Source organism: Carassius auratus, unplaced genomic scaffold (genome assembly GCF_003368295.1).
Source record: "Carassius auratus strain Wakin unplaced genomic scaffold, ASM336829v1 scaf_tig00035131, whole genome shotgun sequence".
Taxonomy (NCBI): Eukaryota; Metazoa; Chordata; class Actinopteri; order Cypriniformes; family Cyprinidae; genus Carassius; species Carassius auratus.
In genome coordinates this window covers 184204-205721 of record NW_020526206.1, presented here as the reverse complement: position 1 = coordinate 205721, position 21518 = coordinate 184204, and the positions used below count along the sequence as shown (strand labels likewise).

Below are 21518 nucleotides of genomic sequence, written 5' to 3'. Positions count from 1 at the left end.
TCTGCATGTGTGTGTGTGTGTGTGTGTGCTGAGAGTTGACGCTGATTTCTAATTCCCCTGATTTAATCATCTGTGTGATACTTTGGTTAAACAAAGAGACTCATTCAGCTCCGGCTGAGCGAGAGGAGGGAGGGTTTCACTGGATACAAAGACACACACACACACACACACACACACACACACACACACACTGCAGGTCTCACTGCAACAGGATTTGGACATTCCTAAACAGTGTGCATGAGAGAGGGAGAGGGAGAGAGAGAGAGAGAGAGAGAGAGAGAGAGAGAGAGAGAGAGAGAGAGAAGTTAAACGAGTGCAAACCATAATCTAAAAACCTTTAATTTTCTGCTTTTGTATCATCATACGACTGTGACTCCATGAGTTACGAGGACAAAATTAATTGCCCATAAACCATTGCTAATGTTTTGCTCAGAAGTGAATCTAAGTGCATTATTTACTGAATACTGAATATGTATATTGGCTGAAATGAAATCCAGTAACATGAAGGATGTGAAACACAACTGTATGTGACCTTTCTATATCATGTATCCAACAATGATGTGCGCTCAGTGTCACCATCCGTTTCCAGAGTGAGGAATGAACTGAAGTGACATCTAACATATATTTAAACCACTTAGACTGGCTGTGGGACGATCATATAAACACCTCATTAACATTTTCCAATAATACAATATATATATTTTGATATATTTTCACTAATAACACCAAAACTACGATATTAAGTTAAATGCAAGAAGTCAAAGTGTATTGCCCCTTTGGTGGGGACTATTATAAAGTTGAAACAAAGCCACATTAACCCACAGGATCTCAAATAAGAGCCGACCTCAGAGAAACCATTTTACTACTGTAGTACCAATACTTTTTTGTGAATGGTTCAAATTCTTTTAGATGTCTGGCATCAAATGAATTTGAAAAGCAAAGTCTATTTATTTCTGCAGAAGAAAAAAAATATTTAAATATATATTTTACTCGTATATAGTAATCAGCTGATGAATCAAGAACAGTCTTTAACCAAACTTTAATGAAATGGTACAAGACAGACATATTAGCATTAAGATCATGTGGGGATAATATTCATTGGTTAAAAATAAAGAAGTGAAAGTGAAGTGACATTCAGCCAAGTATGGTGACCCATACTCAGAATTTGTGCTCTGCATTTAACCCATCCGAAATGCACACACACAGAGCAGTGAACACACACACACACTGTGAACACACACCCGGAGCAGTGGGCAGCCATTTATGCTGCTGCGCCCAGGGAGCAGTTGGGGGTTCAATGCCTTGCTCAAGGGCACCTAAGTCGTGGTATTGAAGGTGGAGAGAGAGCTGTACATGCACTCCCCCCACCCACAATTCCGTCCGGCCCGAGACTAGAACCCACAACCCTTCGATTGGGAGTCCAACCCTCTAACCATTAGGCCACAACTTCCCAGCTCGTTTAATGTGCAACACTAATATTTTTGAAGTACTTTTAGATTAAAATATGTTCATTTTCTAACTGAAAAATGTCAAAATAGACAAACAAGGTGTTTACACCGACTCATGTGGCACATTGTTAGCCCTGCCCCTGTCATATGCTAGGTAGAAACACACATAGACATCATATATATGCCTATGGAAACACATATATTAGCATTTTTTTTTATCAGTAACAGAGGTCAAATGTATGTATGTTCAAAATCACAGTCATCTAAAATAAAAAAGTACCCTTTATGCCTCAAGATCAGTATTTTGTTGAAAACTTCAGCTGAGGTGAAACCATAGACAGTAAAAGAAACGATGAAACGATCTTGCACAGACAGAGATGGTGTCGTCACTCTTATCTCGTCTCTGATTGGAGGAACTGAGCGCGTTAGTTTCCTCCGGTCTCCTCTACATGACCTTCTACTTCCGGTGAGATTCTGAAGCGCGCGTTCAACGGACTTTTTAACCGAGGATTTACGAGTGTGAAGCAACACAATACTCCGTCATTTACGTGACAATGATGACTGGGACAATATTATAAATCCAGAATAGATCCATATACACACATTCATACTCTAAAGAATGCGCGTTTGTAACGGTACTTACTCAGCCAATGTGATTACGGACCTTAAACTCCATCCACAGGAATTACATCACAAGACGTTCATATATCTTGAGAAGTAGTTTCACCTCAAAATACAGATTCAGACATGAATATTTACATCAAGATCCCGCTGTTAGTGCGTCAGTCAAGTGGAAACGGTTCGTTATCGATGATACATTCGAATCAAACCCCGCGAAACTCTTCTCATGGCTATGCTGACTTTACATAAAAAAAAAAAAAAAAAAAAAAAAAAAAAAGATTTATAAATTATTTATTGTTTTCCTCACTTTTCCTAAACTTTATTTTGTGGTAATCAACAACTTAAAATCAAACTATTAAACACATTCAGTGTGAATCTACTGATAATGTGACATTGTTTCTCAACAATCTGAAAAATAAGAGCACAGTGTATAATTTCCTACAAAAAAAAGTTTAATATTGCATGAATAAAACGGAAACGAATGAACAATAAATAATGATATTGAGAATGAACTGGTCCTCTTTGCTGAGAGTTTATCATGTGTTTGTGCTGCCCTCCTCTGGACAAACAGAGGAACTGCTGGAAGAAACATGAAGCTCCAGAGCAGAAGACTTGAGATCTGAGCTGGAAACACTGCTGAGTGTGTGTGTGTGTGTGTGTCTCAGTCAGTGATGATGAGCTCGTCACAGCCCCAGTCCTCATAACTCCCATCTGGCAGATACCGACGGATGATGATGGGGATCTTCCTGCTCCTGATCAACACACACCACACACAAACATACTAATTCTGACTGTCAGTGATGCTGTAATATAATAAAATGTGTGTTTCTTGTCGTACTTGAGTTCTTTCATGGCGATCTGCAGTGGATCCGTCTCTCCTTCCAGCTCCACCATCACTGGTGCACACATCCTGTCAAACAGGAAATATAAAGCTGCTTCAAAGCAATGTTTCTTTAAAAAACAGTGCTATTATACAAATAATATGAACTGGCTGATGTTTTTATGGTAAAAAAAAAACAAATTTAGAAATAAAACTATTAAACCTTTTTGTCAATTGAAATAAGACTGAAATAAAACCTAATTATTGGATTAAAAGCAAACTAAATGGAAATTATAAATGCTTTCTTTGCAGCAACTTTGCATTAGAAATTAATAATAAGTTTAAGTACTAACATGACTGATACTAAATAAAGGGAAATGTTTAACAAGTGACAAAAGCACAACAAATCTGAAATAAACTCAAAATATGAATAAATATAGTAATAGTATATTAATAACAGTAATCTGATACTGCTGTGTGTGATGTATATTTGACTCTCAGCATCGTAAGGTGAAGACACAAACAAACAGGAGACAGAACAAACACAAACTGCTGGAGACACAACAGACGCTCGTGAGGAGACTCAGAAACTAATGAACTCTAGACGAGAAGATTGCTAGAGGTTTTTTAGTGCTTGTGATTTCAGAAGATAAACAGCACAGACACTGGTCAACGATGAAGGTTTCTCCTCATTCACACACACACACACACACCAAATGAGGTTTACTCTGAAAGGCTATGCCACACATTCACTAGAGTTCACTTGGGTGTGAGGGTCAAAGGTCACTCACGCGATCTGCAGCGCTCGTGTCCCCAGCACTCGTGCACGCTCGTATTTGGTCATGTACGGAGTGGTGATCCTCTTCTGATTGGCCTGCTGTCCTTCACCCGCCGGCAGGATCTGAACGTGCTCCTGATCCTCCTGCACACACACACACACACACAGAGAGAGAGAGAGATTATCAATATGCATAAACGATCCCTCAAATACTGGAGGCATCTTAAACCTAGTCCCACAGAATCGCTTCATTTTAAAGCGCTACAAACCCAAGAACTGAACCCTGAAAGAGTCCACTCAGTCAGCTAACTTCGTTCTATATAAGTTATCAGATATACATTCATCAGACACGACGATATAAACTCTGTTCTCACATCTTCCACGTTCTCCAGATCATCCAGAGCCTCCTCATCTTCAACATCATCGAAATCTCCATCGTCGAAACTGAGCACAGACAAAACACAGAACCAGAGATGAATAAACATACAAGCAGACAAACAAATGAAATACTCGCTCGACCTCGCGCTTTAAATCCAGACAGGATTCACAAACACTAGATTCTTAAGAGTCTCGTCGTGTTTACACTCATAAACATCTCAGAAACACTCTAACAGACGCGCTGGATAACTCACTTGTCTTCGTTGTCAGACATTATTGATGTCTCGCGTGTCGTATAAAACGATTAAATTGTTAAATTCCTAAATAATTAGAATTGTGGTCTCTTCGCGAATCAAAGCATGGAATGAACTTCCGGCGGTGCTGCAGTTTCCAAAGTCCGTACAGAAACACAAGCGCAACAACACTGACCTCGTACGTAAACAAAAACCGACGAATATATATATATATATATATATATATATATATATATATATATATATATATTTTATGGCGTTTATATGCATATTAATAATTAGCTAAATAATGAGCTCGCTGGAGATTGTATGATTGAAATGTAAGTTACCCTCTTTGAAGACAACGTTTGCATTAGTTTTGTTGAGCATATCATTGAATATACAGTGAGTTACAAAAGCCATTGTTTAAATCATAAACATATAAATACGCCTCACTGGCCGCTCGACCGCACGTCAACGTCGCCGCCATATTGGAGTGGGCAACTCTCATAACTCTCACATCAGACAGAAGAAAACATACCTGACTCATCGACAGATTGGACACCTACAAACCGTCACACGATAATAAAAAACAGACTCCGAAGTCCCGATCTGAATCAACAGAGTCGCGAACAGGCTCCGAAGTCCCGATCTGAATCAACAGAGTCGCGAACCGATCTGAATCAACAGAGTCGCGAACAGGCTCCGAAGTGCCGATCTGAATCAACAGAGTCGCGAACAGGCTCAGAGAAGTCCCGATCTGAATCAACAGAGTCGCGAACAGGCTCCGAAGTGCCGATCTGAATCAACAGAGTCGCGAACAGGCTCCGAAGTCCCGATCTGAATCAACAGAGTCGCGAACAGTCTCCGAAGTGCCGATCTGAATCAACAGAGTCGCGAACAGGCTCCGAAGTCCCGATCTGAATCAACCGAGTCGCGAACAGGCTCCGAAGTGCCGATCTGAATCAACCGAGTCGCGAACAGGCTCCGAAGTGCCGATCTGAATCAACCGAGTCGCGAACAGGCTCCGAAGTGCCGATCTGAATCAACAGAGTCGCGAACAGGCTCCGAAGTGCCGATCTGAATCAACAGAGTCGCGAACAGGCTCCGAAGTGCCGATCTGAATCAACCGAGTCGCGAACAGGCTCCGAAGTCCCGATCTGAATCAACAGAGTCGCGAACAGGCTCCGAAGTGCCGATCTGAATCAACAGAGTCGCGAACAGGCTCCGAAGTGCCGATCTGAATCAACAGAGTCGCGAACAGGCTCCGAAGTGCCGATCCGAATCAACGGAGTCGCAAACAGGCTCCGAACAGGAGCTCATTAATTAAACACAATTTGGAACTCATGTCCACAATATTTTTGTGTTGTGTCATTAGTTGTGTCTCAATTTGATTAATAATTAGTATTTTAAAATTACATCTTTACTCTTTATTTTACTATTAATTTATTCTTCATTTTTACCTATTCTGTATTATTCCAGCCTTTATATTACATATTCTTCTTGCTATTATTAACCTATTGTTGTTCAGTTATTTATTATGGTATTATTCATATTATACATAGAATTTAATAAATATATTATATCTCATATGTTATTGTACTGTTGTACTCGCTTTTCATATTATTCACTTTACTTTAAGTTGTACTACATATACTTTTTAATATAACATATCACTTTTACTATATTTCTACTGTGCACTGTATCAGTGCATATTTTCATTTTCAATGGATCCATAGCCTCATCGGTTACATGTTATTATTTGTTGTATTCTTCTGTAGGCTAAAGTGCTATCAAAATGAAAAGCAGACTTCAAGTGTGTGATTTGTATTTACTTGTTTTATTAAATTTTCTCAACGATAGTAAATTATTAGTTTTTAAATATGTATTATTTAGGTTTTATCCTAGTATTTCAAAGGGAATGAGCTGTGTTCTGACCTGAGACACTAGAAAGAGAGAAAAAAAAAAAGAAAGAAAAATGTTGCGATTGAACACAGAGAAAGCAATAAAACAACTACATATCATGTAATGTACATTCAAATGACATTACATGAATATGTCACAGTTATACTAAATTAACAGATTTGTAAACCGAAAAAATCAACGAAATCATCAAGTGAGACAAATGTGAGCTTTCAATTAATAATTTTCCAAACCTTACTAAACAACTGGAGGCAAAGTTTTTTTTAACTGTTTTTTAACCTCTGAAATTGATTGGTAAGTGAGAACGTTATGGTGTTTCTATTCAGTAAAAACCTCAACTCCCCCGTTTACTTTCATTTGTTTTAAGGCAGTCTTGCCCTCACTAACATGGCGGACGCGTCAACGGCTCAAAGCGGCCAATCAGGCGTCTAGGTATTTATATGTCTATGGTTTAAATGTACTGAGAGACTGTGAAATACAAACGTGTCAGTACGCAAATAAAATCAAAATGCATTTATTTGAAAGCTTTAATGAGAAAATTATCAACTGCCTTCAACTTTTCTCCAATGCAGTTAAAGTGAAAGGGAGTTGAAGAACCGAGTGACTGAAGGATGAGGCTAAACAGATAATTAATATTAATGATAAACGAGTGATTCGTCACAAACTCCGCCCACACAGGTTTCTTCCTGCTTCCATGAAGGGAATGACAAACTTCGACATGCTGGTATCACTTTTACTTTAAAGACACTTTCCGTGCTATATAGTTAAATAAGTAAATACAATATACGACGCAAAATGATGATTTTATGACCGTATTAAGAGTGTAATTGTAACTGTACGAGTCGCAGAAATGGTTGGTTTCACTTTCATATATATCAGAGAACAACAATAACACAATCTAAAGTTGTTTCTTAGGGGAAAATGTAAAGTTGTAATTAATCAGTTCTTATTAAGTTTAATGCTTTTGTTGCATTTTGAATACATTTTCATTTAAAATTGTGCACATTTCTAAACAAATCTCTCAGACAGCTCTTGTTTTGTCATTAAATCGTATGTTTAGTGTGTTAATAAGGTTAAACCAGTGTAATATCTGACAGGATGATGAAGAGACAGACGTCAGGACTCAGAGAAGATGATGATCAGCTGATGAGTAAAGAAAGAACAGAACCTAAACATGTCCAGCAGAGAAAGACAAGGTGAGACTTTCATCTAGCAATCATATTAATAGCTGAATCAACATCAGAGTCAGTCATCTCTTTTAAAGAAAATACACTTGCAAAATGTGGAGATATACAGGTTTACAAAACATCTTGAGTTGATCTGCTTAATTAATAAAAGTAGATCATGTAAAGAAGAGCTGAAATTCAGTTAGAAGAGCTCTAATCTGTCCTTTTGTAAGATGAACAGCGGATTTATCTAGATTTTCATTAAGTTTTACTCAATTACTATTAAGTACAATGAAATGTGGAGAATTTTTACTTTGAGTTTTTACAATAAAAGTTATTTATTTATTTGTTTATTTATTTATTTTTGGTATTTGGGGATATTTGGGGGTGGTGATGGCGCAGTGGATAAGACGCATGCCATTGGTTGGAGAGACCTGGGTTCAAATCCACTGGTTGACACCAATGTGTCCCTGAGCAAGACACTTAACCTCTAGTTGCTCCAGAGGCGTGCGACCTCTGACATATATAGCAATTGTAAGTCGCTTTGGATAAAAGCGTCAGCTAAATGAATAAATGTAAATGTAAATGATTTAAACTGGGGTTAAATGCTCATTTTCACTCAATATCCCGTTTCTCTTGAGTACCTATAGAGTAGTACTGCATACTTCATAACTCCAAAAAGTCTTTAGTTTTATTATATTTATAAGATAAAAATAGTCTGTGCCGATTTTTTTCGGAAAAACACGAGCGGCTGGAGGCGTGACGTGTGGGCGGAGCTAAAGAATCACGAGCGCAAGTAAGCTTTTGCGTTGAGAGCGTTTGAAGCTGTGACATTACCGTGAGGAAAAAAACATCCCAAACAAACCATGGCTAACAGTCAGATTCAGCCGTTTATTTATGATCCAGAATCAGATCCAGAGGCTGAAATTTAACAAGAGCAGCATCAGCAACGACGTCTCTATGTGGTATGTACTGAAACTGTATATATTTGTTAGCGGTTTTGGAAAATGACTAAGTTCCACTTTATGTCGTCTTTTTTTTTCTTTAAAGGTGTACAACTGGGCCTTGTTTGTAAAACAAGCATCTTCGAAATGCAGGGAACAAACAAAAACACTTGCACAACTCCGTTGATGCTCTGTAAAAATAAACTCCATCCACTGGTCCCTTGATGTTTTTTTTTTTGGTAATCTGTGCAGGGTTGTCTTGCCCTGGCAACAAAAACACACTTCTTTTGTGACATTTCGCGACGCTCTCGCTCTGATCAGTGAATGCCTCTGCTCTGCTCTGCTCTAGGCAGAAGTGCCTTCAGGACCCATATAAGGAAATTCTGCTCCATCTAACGTCACACAGAGCCATACTCGAGCATTTCACTCCCCCTTTAAGCATTCCTTCTCAGTCATGTTTCTGTTGATGTTTCAGGTCATGAGTGTTTTAGATTCACCAATTAGAGCTTTATTAAGAAGTTGTAACATGTCTCTAGAAAAGACATTAGTCAAAATAATCACTGAGTAAAGATGTCAAACAAAATGTCTAGACATGGCATTGGTCATAGAGCTCATTGTAGCAGCGCCTCAGGTGTTGAAATAGATTTATTGCCCAAGGTTCACACGTACTCCGTTTGCAGTGCATATAATATGTGTATGCGGTGCAGAAGCAGCAGCGAGAGCGCGTTATTGTAACACGAAAGCACATAAAAATAATGCATGAGCGCCAATCTCTCCGCGCGCACGCAGATTTCCTTTGCTTGGTCACAAAACCAGACACGTGTGTTCATATACACGATGCTCTCACCCGGAGAGAGTGCGCACACTTAAAATGTGTCTCCCTTCGCTCAAACTGTATTCTGTGCATTCGCAACTCTCTATATGCTCATGCGCTAGATATTCATTATTTTAGCACCTTTCCATTTCTAACCTTTTCTGTGGTCACATCATTTACAGTGTGCAGTGTGAACGCTCTGATCCTTTAACATGGGCTCGGAAGAAATACACATCACAGACAGAGTGTGTGAACCTGGAGTTAGGCATATGCCCAGTCTGTTCTGTTCTCGCGCTCCATTTAGGCGCACTTCATTCTGACTGGTTCAGATAGCTTACTGCGGGAGGTCGGGGCCTCTGAAAATCATGCTATTAAGCGATTTAGAAATTGTGCACGCTCAAATTGTGATTTTATTACGATTTAGATTAATAGCACAGCCCTAGTATGCGGGTGCTGAGCCTGTGACCGTTCTATATGCAAGCATCAATACCTTGAACTTGATGCGAGCCACAACCGGTAGCCAGTGCAAGGAGATAAAGAGATGTGTAACATGGGCTCTTTTGGGCTCGTTGAAGAAAAGTCATGCCGCTGCATTCTGAATCATCTGTAGAGGTTTGATTGTGCTTGATAGAAGTCCAGCCAGAAGAGCATCACAGCAGTCCAGCCTTGAAATGACAAGAGCCTGAACTTTCTGATGCTGTGCAATGCAAACCTGCAAGATCAAGCAGTCATTGCAGTGTGGTCTTTGAAGGTCAGCCGGTCATTAAAGGTAACATCAGGATTTCTGACTGAAGTTGACTGGGTAATTGTAGAAGAACCTAGCTGGATGGAGTAATTATAGTGTAGAGTTGGAGTGGCAGGGAAGACAAGAAGCTCAGTCTCTGCCAGATTGAGCTGTAGGTGGTATTCTTTCATCCATGCCGAGATGTCCACCAAGCAGTCTGAGATTGAAATGAAAGATAGAGCTGGTGGGACCCAGTGATGTATTGTATATGGAGAAGAGGAGGGGTCCAAGAACTGAACCCTGAGGAACCCCAGTGACCAGTTGATATGCTTTGGATACCTCCCCTCTCCAAGCCTCAGTAAGATATGATTCAAACCAGTGAAGTGTAATCAATGTGATGCCCAGTGATGATAGGGCAGACAGGAGGATCTGATGATTGACAGTGTCAAAAGCAGCAGATAGATCCAGCAGAATAAGAACTGATGATTTGGAATCAGCTTTTGCAATCCGCAGGGCTTCTGTGACTAACAGTAGTGCAGTCTCCGTTGAATGGCCACTCCTGAAACCTGACTGGTTGGGGAAGGTGCCGGTGTGAAGAGATGTGTTGATGATGTGTGTGAGTGCTGGTAAAAGTGTAGGAGAGCTAGCTTGGAGGAGGTGTGAGGGGATTGGGTCTGGGCATGTTGTAGGATGGCTGGCTGGCTATTTCTGCCTCAGTGAGGGAACAGAAGGAGAAGATGGGTGTTATAACAGTGGATGTGGTTGGTTTGAAGTCCTGTGTGTGTGGGGCTAAGAAATTACTACTTATCATTCTGGTTTTGTCTGTGAAGAATGTGGCACAATCATCAGCTGTTATAGAAGTGGTGGAGGGGGACAGAGGAAAGAATTGAATTTGTGTTTTTAATTTCTACAGCTCTTGTTCGCGGTACTGCTCAGAGGAGACGACGGAGCAAAGAAAGACCACCCAACCGTAAGTCTAGAGAAGAATATCAATGACTATAATGATCAATATGCAACAAATGTGGGCAGTTTTTCTCAATCTAAATGTTGTCCTGCTGGAGTGTACTATCTGTGATAGTAGAATGCTACAGTTCTTAATGTTGTAACATGTTTTGTGTGTTTCAGTGAGTGATCTGAGGATTGTTCTTCTGGGGAAGAGCGTGTCAGAAAACAGTCTCGTAGGAAACTTCATCTTAGGACGAGCAGCGTTTGACAGTGAAGCTGCTCCAGATGTTGTAGAGAGAGTCGGAGGAAGACTGAAGGACAGACACCTGATGATCATCAACAGTCCTCAGCTGCTCCAGACGAACATCTCAGATCATCAGATCACACAGACAGTGAGAGAGTGTGTGTTTCTGTCTGATCCAGGACCTCATGTGATCCTTCTGCTCCTCAAACATGAGCAGTGTTCAACAGAAGATCAGGAGCGTGTGGAGAAGGTGCTGCTCTCTTTCTCTGAGCAGGTTTATCAACACACCATGGTGCTCAGCACACAAGAGACCACAGAAACCAATGACATCCTACAGAAAATCATTCAGAAATGTGCAAACGGACACTTCAGTCTTCAGAGAAGCAGCTCTCCTGAGGATCTTCTGCAGATGTTTGAGGAGATTGTGAAGATGAATGATGGACGACACCTGGAGTGTGCTGAAGCTGCACAGTGTTTCATAGTGGAGCAACAGACCACAGATAAACGTGAGTGTGAGGATATTTGAAGCTTCAATTCAATTATAACTTTACAGACAATTAAGTTTTTGCAATATTTAGTTGTAGTTTATCAGTGGAGAATGTCAGTTTATATACGGAAAAACCAATCAATGAAATGTTTCTAGTAATAACTGAACATGTTTTAATCTTTTTCTTCTATCAGTTTCAGAGGATGTGAAGCTGAATCTGGTCATGTGTGGGAGCGACGGGATGTTAAAATCCTCCGTATCAGAGCAGATCCTGCAGCAGACAGACGGGGAGCTTCATGGTCGTCAGATCAGAGTGATAGAGCTTCCAGCTCTGACTCGTCTCTCAGAAGAGGAAGTGATGCGTCAGACTCTCAACTGTGTGTCTCTCTGTGATCCTGGAGTTCATGTTTTTATCGTTATTGTTCCTGGTGCTCCACTCAATAATGAAGACAAAGCAGAAATAGAGGAGATCCAGAGGATATTCAGCTCGAGGATCAAAAAACACCTCATGATCCTCATAATGCAGGACTCAGAGCATCAGACAGAACTCAATGAAGAAACACAGTCTGTCATCGAGAGATTCGGAGGAAGACATCAGTTCTTTGATTCAAAAACACAAGTGTCCACATTGATGGAGAAGATCGAGCAGATGCTGGAAGAAAACAGAGGAGAGTTTTACTCCACAGAGACATTTCTGGAGACTCAGATGAATAAACTGATGGAATATGAAGAGATGAAGAAGAAAATTAATTCATTAGAGACACATTTACTGTCACAAGGTATATATATATATATTTTTTTCATAATTTGTATTTTATGTATTTGTATTTATAAACAGCAAAACTGTGACATTCAACATTCTTAAAGGGTTACTCCACCCCATAATCAAAATATTGTCATTAATTACCATGTCATTCCAAACCCTTGAAAGCTTTGTTTGTCTTCAGAGCACAATTTAAGATATTTTGGATGAAAACAGGGAGGCTTGAGACTGTCCCATTGACTGGCAAATAAATAACAGTGTCAAGGTCCAGAAAAGTATGAAAGACATCATCAGAATAGTCCATCTGCCATCAGTGGTTCAACTGTAACATTATGAAGTGACTAGAATACTTTTTGTACACAAAGAAACCAAAAGTAACGACTTTATTCTACAATTCCTCTCCTCTGTGTCTCTCCAAGTCAGCGTAGAGCCATTTTGGAAAAGCTGAGCTGTACGCAGGCAGCGTATATGCTCTTCTGTATCAGCCACGCCACAAGGATATGTTTTTTTGTATTGTATTTACACTTTGGTTTGAAAGAAAACAGTGCATCAGCTCAGCGCGGCTGATACAGAAGATCGTACGACGCCTGCATACTGCTCAGATTTGCCAAAATGGCGCTACACTGATTTGGAGATCAATGAACCCCCTGTAGGTCTTGTCATGAGAGTAAATTAACATATTTTCTTACATTTCTGTATGATTTGTTTTGTTTTCAATTTTAGTTTCAAGAGAAAACACAGACGATGAAGTGAGGATTGTACTTCTGGGAAAAACTGGAGTTGGCAAAAGTGCAACTGGAAACACAATCTTAGGAAGAAATGCTTTTAAGGCAGAAACATCATTTGAGTCAGTGACTAAAGAGAGTCGTAGAGAATCATCTGAAATCAACGGTCGACGTGTTACTGTGATCGACACTCCAGGACTGTTTGATACTGAACTCAGTAATGAAGAGATCCAGAGAGAAATCAGCAGCTGCATCTCCATGATCCTGCCTGGACCACATGTGTTTCTCTTACTGATACCACTGGGACGATTCACTCCAGAAGAAGCTAAATCAGTGAAGATCATCCAAGAGACGTTTGGGGAGATATCTTTAATGTACACCATGGTGCTCTTCACCAGAGGAGATTTCCTGAAGAACAAGACCATTGAACAGTGTTTGGGGAAATCTGGACCTCCTCTGATGAAGCTGATCGAAGCGTGTGGAAACAGATATCATGTGTTCAGTAATAATCAGACTGAAGACCGAACACAGGTGACTGATCTACTGCAGAAGATAGACGACATGCTGAGAGAGAACGGAGGGAGTTTCTACTCATGTAAGATGTTCAGAGAGATGGAGAGAGAGAAACAAGAACAACAGATGAAGATCCTGATGGACAGAGTCCGAGAAAGAGAAGAAGAGATGAAGAAACTGGAAGAAGAGAAAGAGAGAATGAAGATGATGATGGAGGAAGAAAGACAGAATCAGGACAAAGAGAGAAAGAGAAGAGAAGAGGAGCTCAAAAGAGAAATAAGAGAACAAGAAAAATATCAGAGAGAGATACGAGATGAGATGAGACTAGAACGAGAAACACTTAGACGTGAAATAGAGGAGATGAAGAAAGAAAAAGAGAAAAGAAAAAGAGAAAAAGAAACACTTCAGATCAAACACAACACAGAAACAGAGCGACTGATGAGCATAATAGAAAATGAGAGGAAAAAAAGAGAAGAAGAGTTTAATGAGAGAGAAGAACGATATAAAAGACTAGTGAAAGAGAAAGAAGAGAGTGAGGAAAAGATGAAGAGAGAACGAGAGGAATGGGAGAAACAGAAACTAGAGGAAAAGATGAGAAGAGAAGAGGAGGATGAGAAAAGAAGACAGGAAGAACAGAGAGTTTATGATGAATTTAATCTGAGACTGAAACAAGAGAGAGAAATAATGGAAAGAGAGAAAGAAGACCTTCAATCTAAACATGAAGCAGAAGAAAAAGAGATGAAGATGATGATGGAGAAAATAAATAAAGAACAAGAAGAACAGATGAAGAAACATGAAGAAGAGAAAGAGAGAATGAAGATGATGATGAAGGAAGAACAACAGAATCATGAAAAAGAGAGAAAGAGAAGAGAAGAGGAGCTCAAAAGAGAGATAACAGAACAAGAGAAACATCTGAGAGAGATACGAGACGAGATGAGACAAGAACGAGAAACACTTAGACGTGAAATGGAGGAGATGAAGAAAGAAAAAGAGAAATTGGAGAAACATCAACGAGAGGAAAACATAAGAAGAGGAGAAGAAAGACACAACCGTAAGCAATATGAACTTTCTAATACATAAACACATACATAGCTGGTCGTACAAACAGTAAGTTTAAATATATTGCATATTTTACTGCATTTGCTCTAATTCAGCATTTACAATCATCTGCTGTCAAAAGCTGCTCTTTTATGTCTGAGAATATGAACACTGATAATGAGTCTTCAAACATCTCATCACTCAAGCTTCCAGAGGCTGAAAACATTGATAATCTGCTAAAACTAAAGCGCAAAGTACACTTCAGTTTATAAGCATATGCTAGGCAGGGCCGGTTCTAGACATTTGGAGGCCCTAGGCAAAATGTATGTTGGAGCCCCCCCTGCCACCCTCCTCCTCTCCACCTTTTAGAATTCACGAGTTCACACTTACACATCAAATTAAAAAGAGTAAAGATTATGTGTATTTGGCGAGCTTTCCGTGCTCTGGGCTCTGAATTTTGGCCCAGAATTTTTTCAGTAATTTGTTCAGTAATTTCTTTATAGTAACACACTAACCCCTTATTTGGGATAATGAACAGTTTTATTTTTGATAGACTAAATATGTCATATTATGTTTTGTAGAGAAATACATTTAATATGAATATACAAAAATCAGCTGCTAGTGGAAGTGATAGAAATAAACTACTGAATAAAAAGTCTAGTTCGTTTCTTTAACTATAATCGGGTGTGCTTGTTCATATGCTTAAAATTATTTTCAATAAATATGGCAACAGTATTTATGATTGGAAAACGAAAAAAATTAAGTAAGTGTATTATGATCGAGGAGTAAATGTAGGCTAAACATCTGCGTTTTAGAAGATATACAGACAGTTGAGGTAGCTGTTTTGAAACATAATAAACATTGCTCTAGTATAGTGCGCTTGCTCTTTGACTGACAAACTTCTTTACTTTTTCTTTGACTTAGTATTTTGACAGTAAGCGCCTGACTAGGGCTGGAAATCGATTCCAAAGGAAATTAATCAATTCCTTGATTCAGAGGCGTAAGGAATCAAGATTTGATTCCACAGGTTGTAATCCATTCCATCGAGGAGAACCGACTCTTTTGTAAGATTCAGATCAACAGTTCATCATGAATTCGCCTCTTTCCATTTCCAATTCTGCCATTTCTGCGAACATATTCTTTCGTACGGTTTCGTAACGTATCTATTTTCTAACAAAATTCAGCATTGTACGCTCAGATTCAAAGTGTCAGAAGTGAATTGTCCATCAGTGATCGCGCTCTTTTGAACTCAGAATAACCGTAAAAATGATCTATCCCAAAACGACGCTGATCGTCAGGCTCAGTTTATTATTATTTTTTTTACAATACATTACAATCACTCCAAAATAGATGATACCTGCACGACGAGCTGCACTTTCTTTGCGTGCCTACTTAGCCTTACGCTTAGCAGCCCCTGAAGGATGCGTTCGTTTCGGCGCCATCAGATCAATTTGTGGCACTAGTAGATTGGTTCTCATTCATAAAACCGGTATGTAATCTCTTCATTCAAATATTCAGAGGGTTGGCGTGACTCAAGTTTAAAGGGGGATATTAATTGGTTTTACTACAGTTGAATGACAATTGTTATATCCAATGGACAAACAGCCTAGTATTTTGCTGCTCTTGATTGGTGGACAAGCATATAGGGATGATTATTATTATTAAAATTATAATTTATTTATTTTTATTTTTGATGGTTCAAAACAATTAGTTAGTCCACTTCCCCCTCCAGCATTGCTCAATTTCAACATCCTAAATAGATGAATTAACATTTCCCACTATAACACACCTGTCTCTGTAGATGAACATACTCTGGCTGTGTCCTAAATGTGTCAATGGCTTAATGACAGTAAGGTATAATCACTTGATATACTGTTATATATGCTGAAAAGCCCCATATTTAATTCCACGTCACTAATACATGAAATCTTCTGACATGATTTCTAGGTGCTGAATGTGAAGATGATCTGAAGCGTCTGAGGATTGTGCTGATTGGGAGAACAGGAAATGGAAAGAGTGCAACAGGAAACACTATTCTGGAAGAAATGAGTTTGAGAGTAAAGCAAGAAGATATTCAGTGATGACTGACTGTAAGAAGGGAGTTGGTGAAGTTGACGGTCGATCAGTAGCTGTGGTTGATACTCCAGGACTCTTTGACACATCACTGCCAAATAAACAAGTGGTGGATGAAATAGTGAAATGTGTTTCACTCTCATCTCCTGGACCTCATGTGTTTGTCATTGTGTTGAGTTTGGGAAGATTCACCAAGGAAGAAACAGACACTGTGGATCTGATAAAGAAGATCTTCGGTCCAAAAGCTGCTCAGTTCAGCATCGTTCTGTTCACTAGAGGAGACGAACTTGAGGGTGAATCTATAGAGGATTATGTGGAGAGAAGTAAGTCTGCTGAACTGAAGAAACTGATCAGAGATTGTGGAAACAGATTCCTGTCTTTCAATAACAGAGAAAAACAAGACAGAACTCAAGTGAGCCGACTGTTAAACATGATAGAAGAGGTGAAGAACAGTAATCAGGGTCGATACTTCACTAACAGCATGTTTGAGGAGGCAGAGATGTCCATTAAGAAGAGAATGGAGGAAATAATGAAAGAGAGAGAAAGAGAGATTCATGCTCAAAGAGAAGAATTAGAAGCCAAATATGAGCTGGAAAAGGAAAACCTGATGAAGAGACTCGAGGAAGAGAAACAAAGAGCAGATGAGGAGAGAATGAAGATGGAGAATAAATTCAGAGAAACAGAGGAAAAACTCAGAAAAGAGTCTGAAGAAAAAGAGAAAACAGAAAAGAAGGAAAGAGAGAAGGAAAACCAGAAACGATCAGAAGAAGAAAAACAGCGAAGAGCTGAATATATAAAAAAAATTTTAGAAATGAAGAGAGAGATTGACAATCAGAGATCACAGTATGAAAAACAGAAACAAGAAAGAGAAGAAGAAGATAGAAAGAGAGAAGAGAGATACAGACGAGATCAAGAAAAGATAAGAAATGAACAAGAACGTGTTATAACAGAGTTAAAGATGAAAGAAGAAAAAGAAATGAAAAAGAGAGATTTAGAGGAAAAAAGGAAAAAAGAACAAGAAGAGAAAGAGAGACAAGAATGGGTGAGAAAAATAAAAGAGGCTGAAAATGAAGGAAGAGAGGAAATTAAACAACAGCAGAGAGTATGGGAGGATAAAAAGAAACAACAGATGAAAGAACGAGAGGAAGAGGAAAGAAAGAGAAAACAGAAACATGATGAACAACTGAGAGAAAAACAAGATGAAATGGAGAAAATGAGAAAGACATTTGAAAGAGAGAGAGAAGAAGAAAGACAGAAGATAGAGAAAGAGAGACAGAAACAGAGACAAGAGAGAGAAGAAAAAGAGAGAGAATATGAACGAAAGAAAACTGAAATGGAAAGACATTATGAACAACTGGAACGAGAGAGAAAAGAGGAGTGGGAGAGAAGAAAACAAGAAGATGATAAGAGACAAGAAGAAGAGAGAAAGATATGGAAAAAAATGATTGAAGACCTGAAACAAGAACAAGAATAAGAGATGAAGAGAAGAGAAAGAGAGAGAAAAGAAAGAGAAGAGAAAGAGAGAAATGAAATTTACAAGAAATATGAAGAGGAAATAGAACAGATGAAGAAGAAACATGAAGATGAAGCCAGAAAACAAGCAGAAGAACTGCATGATTTCAGAGAGAGAAAAGAGCAACACGTTCAGGAGCTCAAAGAGATGCTGGAAGAACATAAGAAACAACGAGAAGTACTGGAAAAACTCTATCAGCACCTGAACGAGCAGAAAGGAGAAGAAAAAGAGGAGCTAGAACAAGAAGTAGAAAAACTTAAAAATAATCCAAAATGTGCCATTATGTGATATATACAGGATTTATAAGGTGGAATGCATGTGCGGCATGTGCTGTGTAGATAAGTTCTGACTGGTCATTTTGGTACTGACATGACTGACAGCTGTTAATGCACAGTTACAATTTTAGATCAACAAACTGTTATACTTTTTGATTTCTATATGAACTGAGAGCACACATCCGGTGCCATTTTTAAAGCACAGTGCAAAACTGTGACATTTCATTCACTTACATGCTTCACTGACGCTCTTCAATCAGCAGCGCTAAACTGCTGTGGAATTACTAAAAATGATTAAAAATGAATATAATTTTTCAGAAACATAAAAATAGCTATAAATGGAAACTGATAAAACTGAAAAAATGTTTTTGAACCTGAAAAATCCCAACAACTTTCACTTTGTTTTTAATACACAGCATGTTTTGCAAACTGTTTTCTCATGAAGCATAATTTTTGCACAATTACTTGAACAATATTATGTTCTGACTTCAAAACAATATTAATATGCTTGGAGATTTAAAAGTTGATGCTTCTGAATGTTAGCATCACACATATCCAGCTTCATATCCAGGGACGTACACAGACATTTTGTGGGGAAAAAAAGCCCTTCTCATATTTATTTATCTCAATATTTTCTGGGATTTTATCGATAACAATAATTAGATGATATTTTGCTTAGTATGCTATTGTGCTGATATCTTAAAGGGATAGTTCACCCAAAAATGAAAAATTTTCATCATTTACTCACCCTCATGCCACTCCAAACCTGTATGAATTTTGGACGGCATAGGAACAAGCACATTTTATGGAAAGATAAAAGGTGAGTAAAATATTGTTTGTCTATGGTTTTGTTACTATGATATATTTTCTTGTTTATTAAGGTGTTAGGAATCATATATTTAGTTCTGATAGCAAATACATTATGTATCTTTTGAAAAATTTGCCATTTTATGAATGTCAATTATAGTGGACATCAGGACTATCTTCATGTAAATAATGACTCCACATTGTTATAGGAAACAGAACTGAAGCAGATAGAATTCTTTACAAAACAGTTGAGGGAGATTCAGATTTAGAGTTGTCAGATGACGAGAGAGATGAGGATGAGTTTCAACCAGTGAGAGAAGACAGTGATGAAGAAGAGGAAGATGAAGCAGAAGGCTCAGATGCAGACACAGACAGGGATGAGCAGGAAACTCGACACCCTCTGTGGGCTAGGAGTAATATATATGTCTTATGCAGTTCCACAATTTTTAATTCAGCTGCATTGAGTATTTAAACTTATTTATCATTTATTATTCTTTTGCCTTCATATCAGATTTGCACCTGTGTTACCTGGGCTTCCTGTGTGTCAAGATGACCCTACAACACGTGCAGACTGGAGTCCAATTGAATATTTTTGGATACCAAGCATGCAGAAAGATGCAGAAATAAGGGCTGCAAGAGCAAGACGTACATGAGATGTACCAAATGCAAGATGTTCCTCTGCATTACCAAAAAGAGAAATTGCTTCCAGGACTATCAGCACTAACAAAGAACATACTAAGAACAAAATGAAAAGTGAAGGAAAAACTAGACTGGATTCAGTTTGACAGAAGGAAAAAAATCCCCCCAAAAAATCAGTTTCACATTAGTTCTATGTTCATTGTTCAAATAACACTAAAATGATTCAATGGGACCAATAAACGGATACGGACATAAAGTGTTAAGCTTTAATAGTAAAGATATACTTGCAAAATGTAAGGAAAAGGATTGAAGAATGATAAATGTGTCTATTGTATAATCAAAATGTCTGTATTCTTGGATAATAGTCAATTTACAGCCCAAAATGTATATATTCTTAGTTAAAAAAAAAAAAAACTTTATAAAGTTTGGTGTTATCTTTAGCCGTTTTCTTTTATCATGCAATGGGAGACAGGCTAAATTCCCATCTTCTACAGAAGTGTCTTTGCTATTATGTTATGATTTTCTCAAGTTCTTTGTAAATAAGGAACATGATTTAAGAATGGGTCTAAATCTTGTTCTGTTTGACCCTTCAGCTTCCCCTAGTGGTCTTAAGTCATTTTACTCCTACTGAAAACTGTTTCATAGAATGAGTGTATCATCTTAAAGCATCTGACTTAAAGCATCTGACTAAGTTTTGGATGTGGTGGGTCCATATCTTTTGACTCTGATAAATCATTGGTACTATTCTAGTGCTGCTAAAACATGAAACTGTTTGTCCTCTGCTTAAAACACAGAGCATGGATCCCATCGTTTTAGCAAATTTTAGGCCCATTTCCGATTTGTCATTCATTACAAAAATTCTGGAGAAAACCGTTCTTGAACAAGAGAAAACTTCTCTAGCTGACAATACGATCTTTGAGGTATTTCAGTCTGGTTTCCGAAAATATCCCTCTACTGAGCATGCACTGTTGAAGGTTTTTAATGATACTATTAACATGTGACTCTATGACAAATATGCTGTTCTTGTGCTTTTAAATCTTACTGCTGCCGTTTGATATGGTTGATCATGCTGCCTTTATTGATTGATTGGAACACTGTACAGGTATTGCAGGCATGTAATAGACAGTGTATTGAAGTGGTTTAAATCTTACCTTACCATTATAACTGTAACAATATAAAAACTTCATAATATCAGGAAGGAGGAGGCGGGAACCGGTGGACATTGAAATGAAACTTTAATTTTAAAATAAAGACAAAACAGCGTGACAGCCCCTCACGGACGACTGCTGCGCACAAACAAAACCAAACACAAAATAAAGTCCAGGCCTGGTCCTCTCTCCTGCTTCACTATCGTCCATCCTCTTTTGTATCCTTCCAATCTCCTCCGTGGGACTCGAGACCGGTGGGTCGAGCAGGTGTCACTAATTTACCAATCACTCCACCGCCCAAATCAATCACCCACCCCACTCATCACAATAACTTTTTCAGTTAAGACAGGCGATCGTACTTCTGGTAATGCTGTAGTAACCTGTGGGGTATTCCAATGATTAATTTTGGCTCCCATCCATTTTTCTTTATATATGCTTCCGCATGGTTGCATTTTTAGATATTATCGGCTGTCATTCCATTGTAATGCTGACTATACAC

The 21518-nt window shown here is 38.6% G+C and overlaps 3 protein-coding genes across 4 annotated transcripts; 2 read left to right on the top strand and 1 right to left on the bottom strand.

Moving 5' to 3' along the window:
• Positions 1–2500: 2500 nt before the first annotated feature.
• On the bottom strand, positions 2501–4457 carry LOC113081863 (DNA-directed RNA polymerases I, II, and III subunit RPABC2-like). Its single transcript, XM_026253764.1, has 5 exons — positions 4300–4457; positions 4042–4111; positions 3681–3811; positions 2908–2979; positions 2501–2821 (listed from the first exon to the last, which is right to left on the bottom strand). Exons 1-5 carry the CDS (start codon positions 4317–4319, stop codon positions 2731–2733), a joined length of 384 nt encoding a protein of 127 aa, XP_026109549.1. The 5' UTR covers positions 4320–4457; the 3' UTR covers positions 2501–2730.
• A 2241-nt stretch (positions 4458–6698) lies between these two features.
• On the top strand, positions 6699–16874 carry LOC113081865 (GTPase IMAP family member 8-like). 2 transcript variants are annotated; one of them, XM_026253767.1, is made up of 7 exons: positions 6699–6925; positions 7299–7397; positions 10763–10819; positions 10975–11544; positions 11720–12304; positions 13012–14577; positions 16512–16874. In XM_026253767.1, the coding sequence occupies exons 2-7, from the start codon at positions 7376–7378 to the stop codon at positions 16643–16645; spliced, it is 2934 nt and encodes a 977-aa protein (XP_026109552.1). In that variant the 5' UTR covers positions 6699–6925; positions 7299–7375; the 3' UTR covers positions 16646–16874. The 2 variants fall into 2 exon arrangements, with proteins under 2 accessions (XP_026109552.1, XP_026109553.1); XM_026253768.1 differs by lacking the exon at positions 6699–6925 and adding an exon at positions 6929–7054 and having other exon boundaries at positions 16512–16750.
• LOC113081861 (GTPase IMAP family member 4-like) lies at positions 16645–20474 on the top strand. Its single transcript, XM_026253762.1, has 2 exons — positions 16645–17480; positions 20465–20474. The coding sequence occupies exons 1-2, from the start codon at positions 16645–16647 to the stop codon at positions 20472–20474; spliced, it is 846 nt and encodes a 281-aa protein (XP_026109547.1).
• Positions 20475–21518: the final 1044 nt, after the last annotated feature.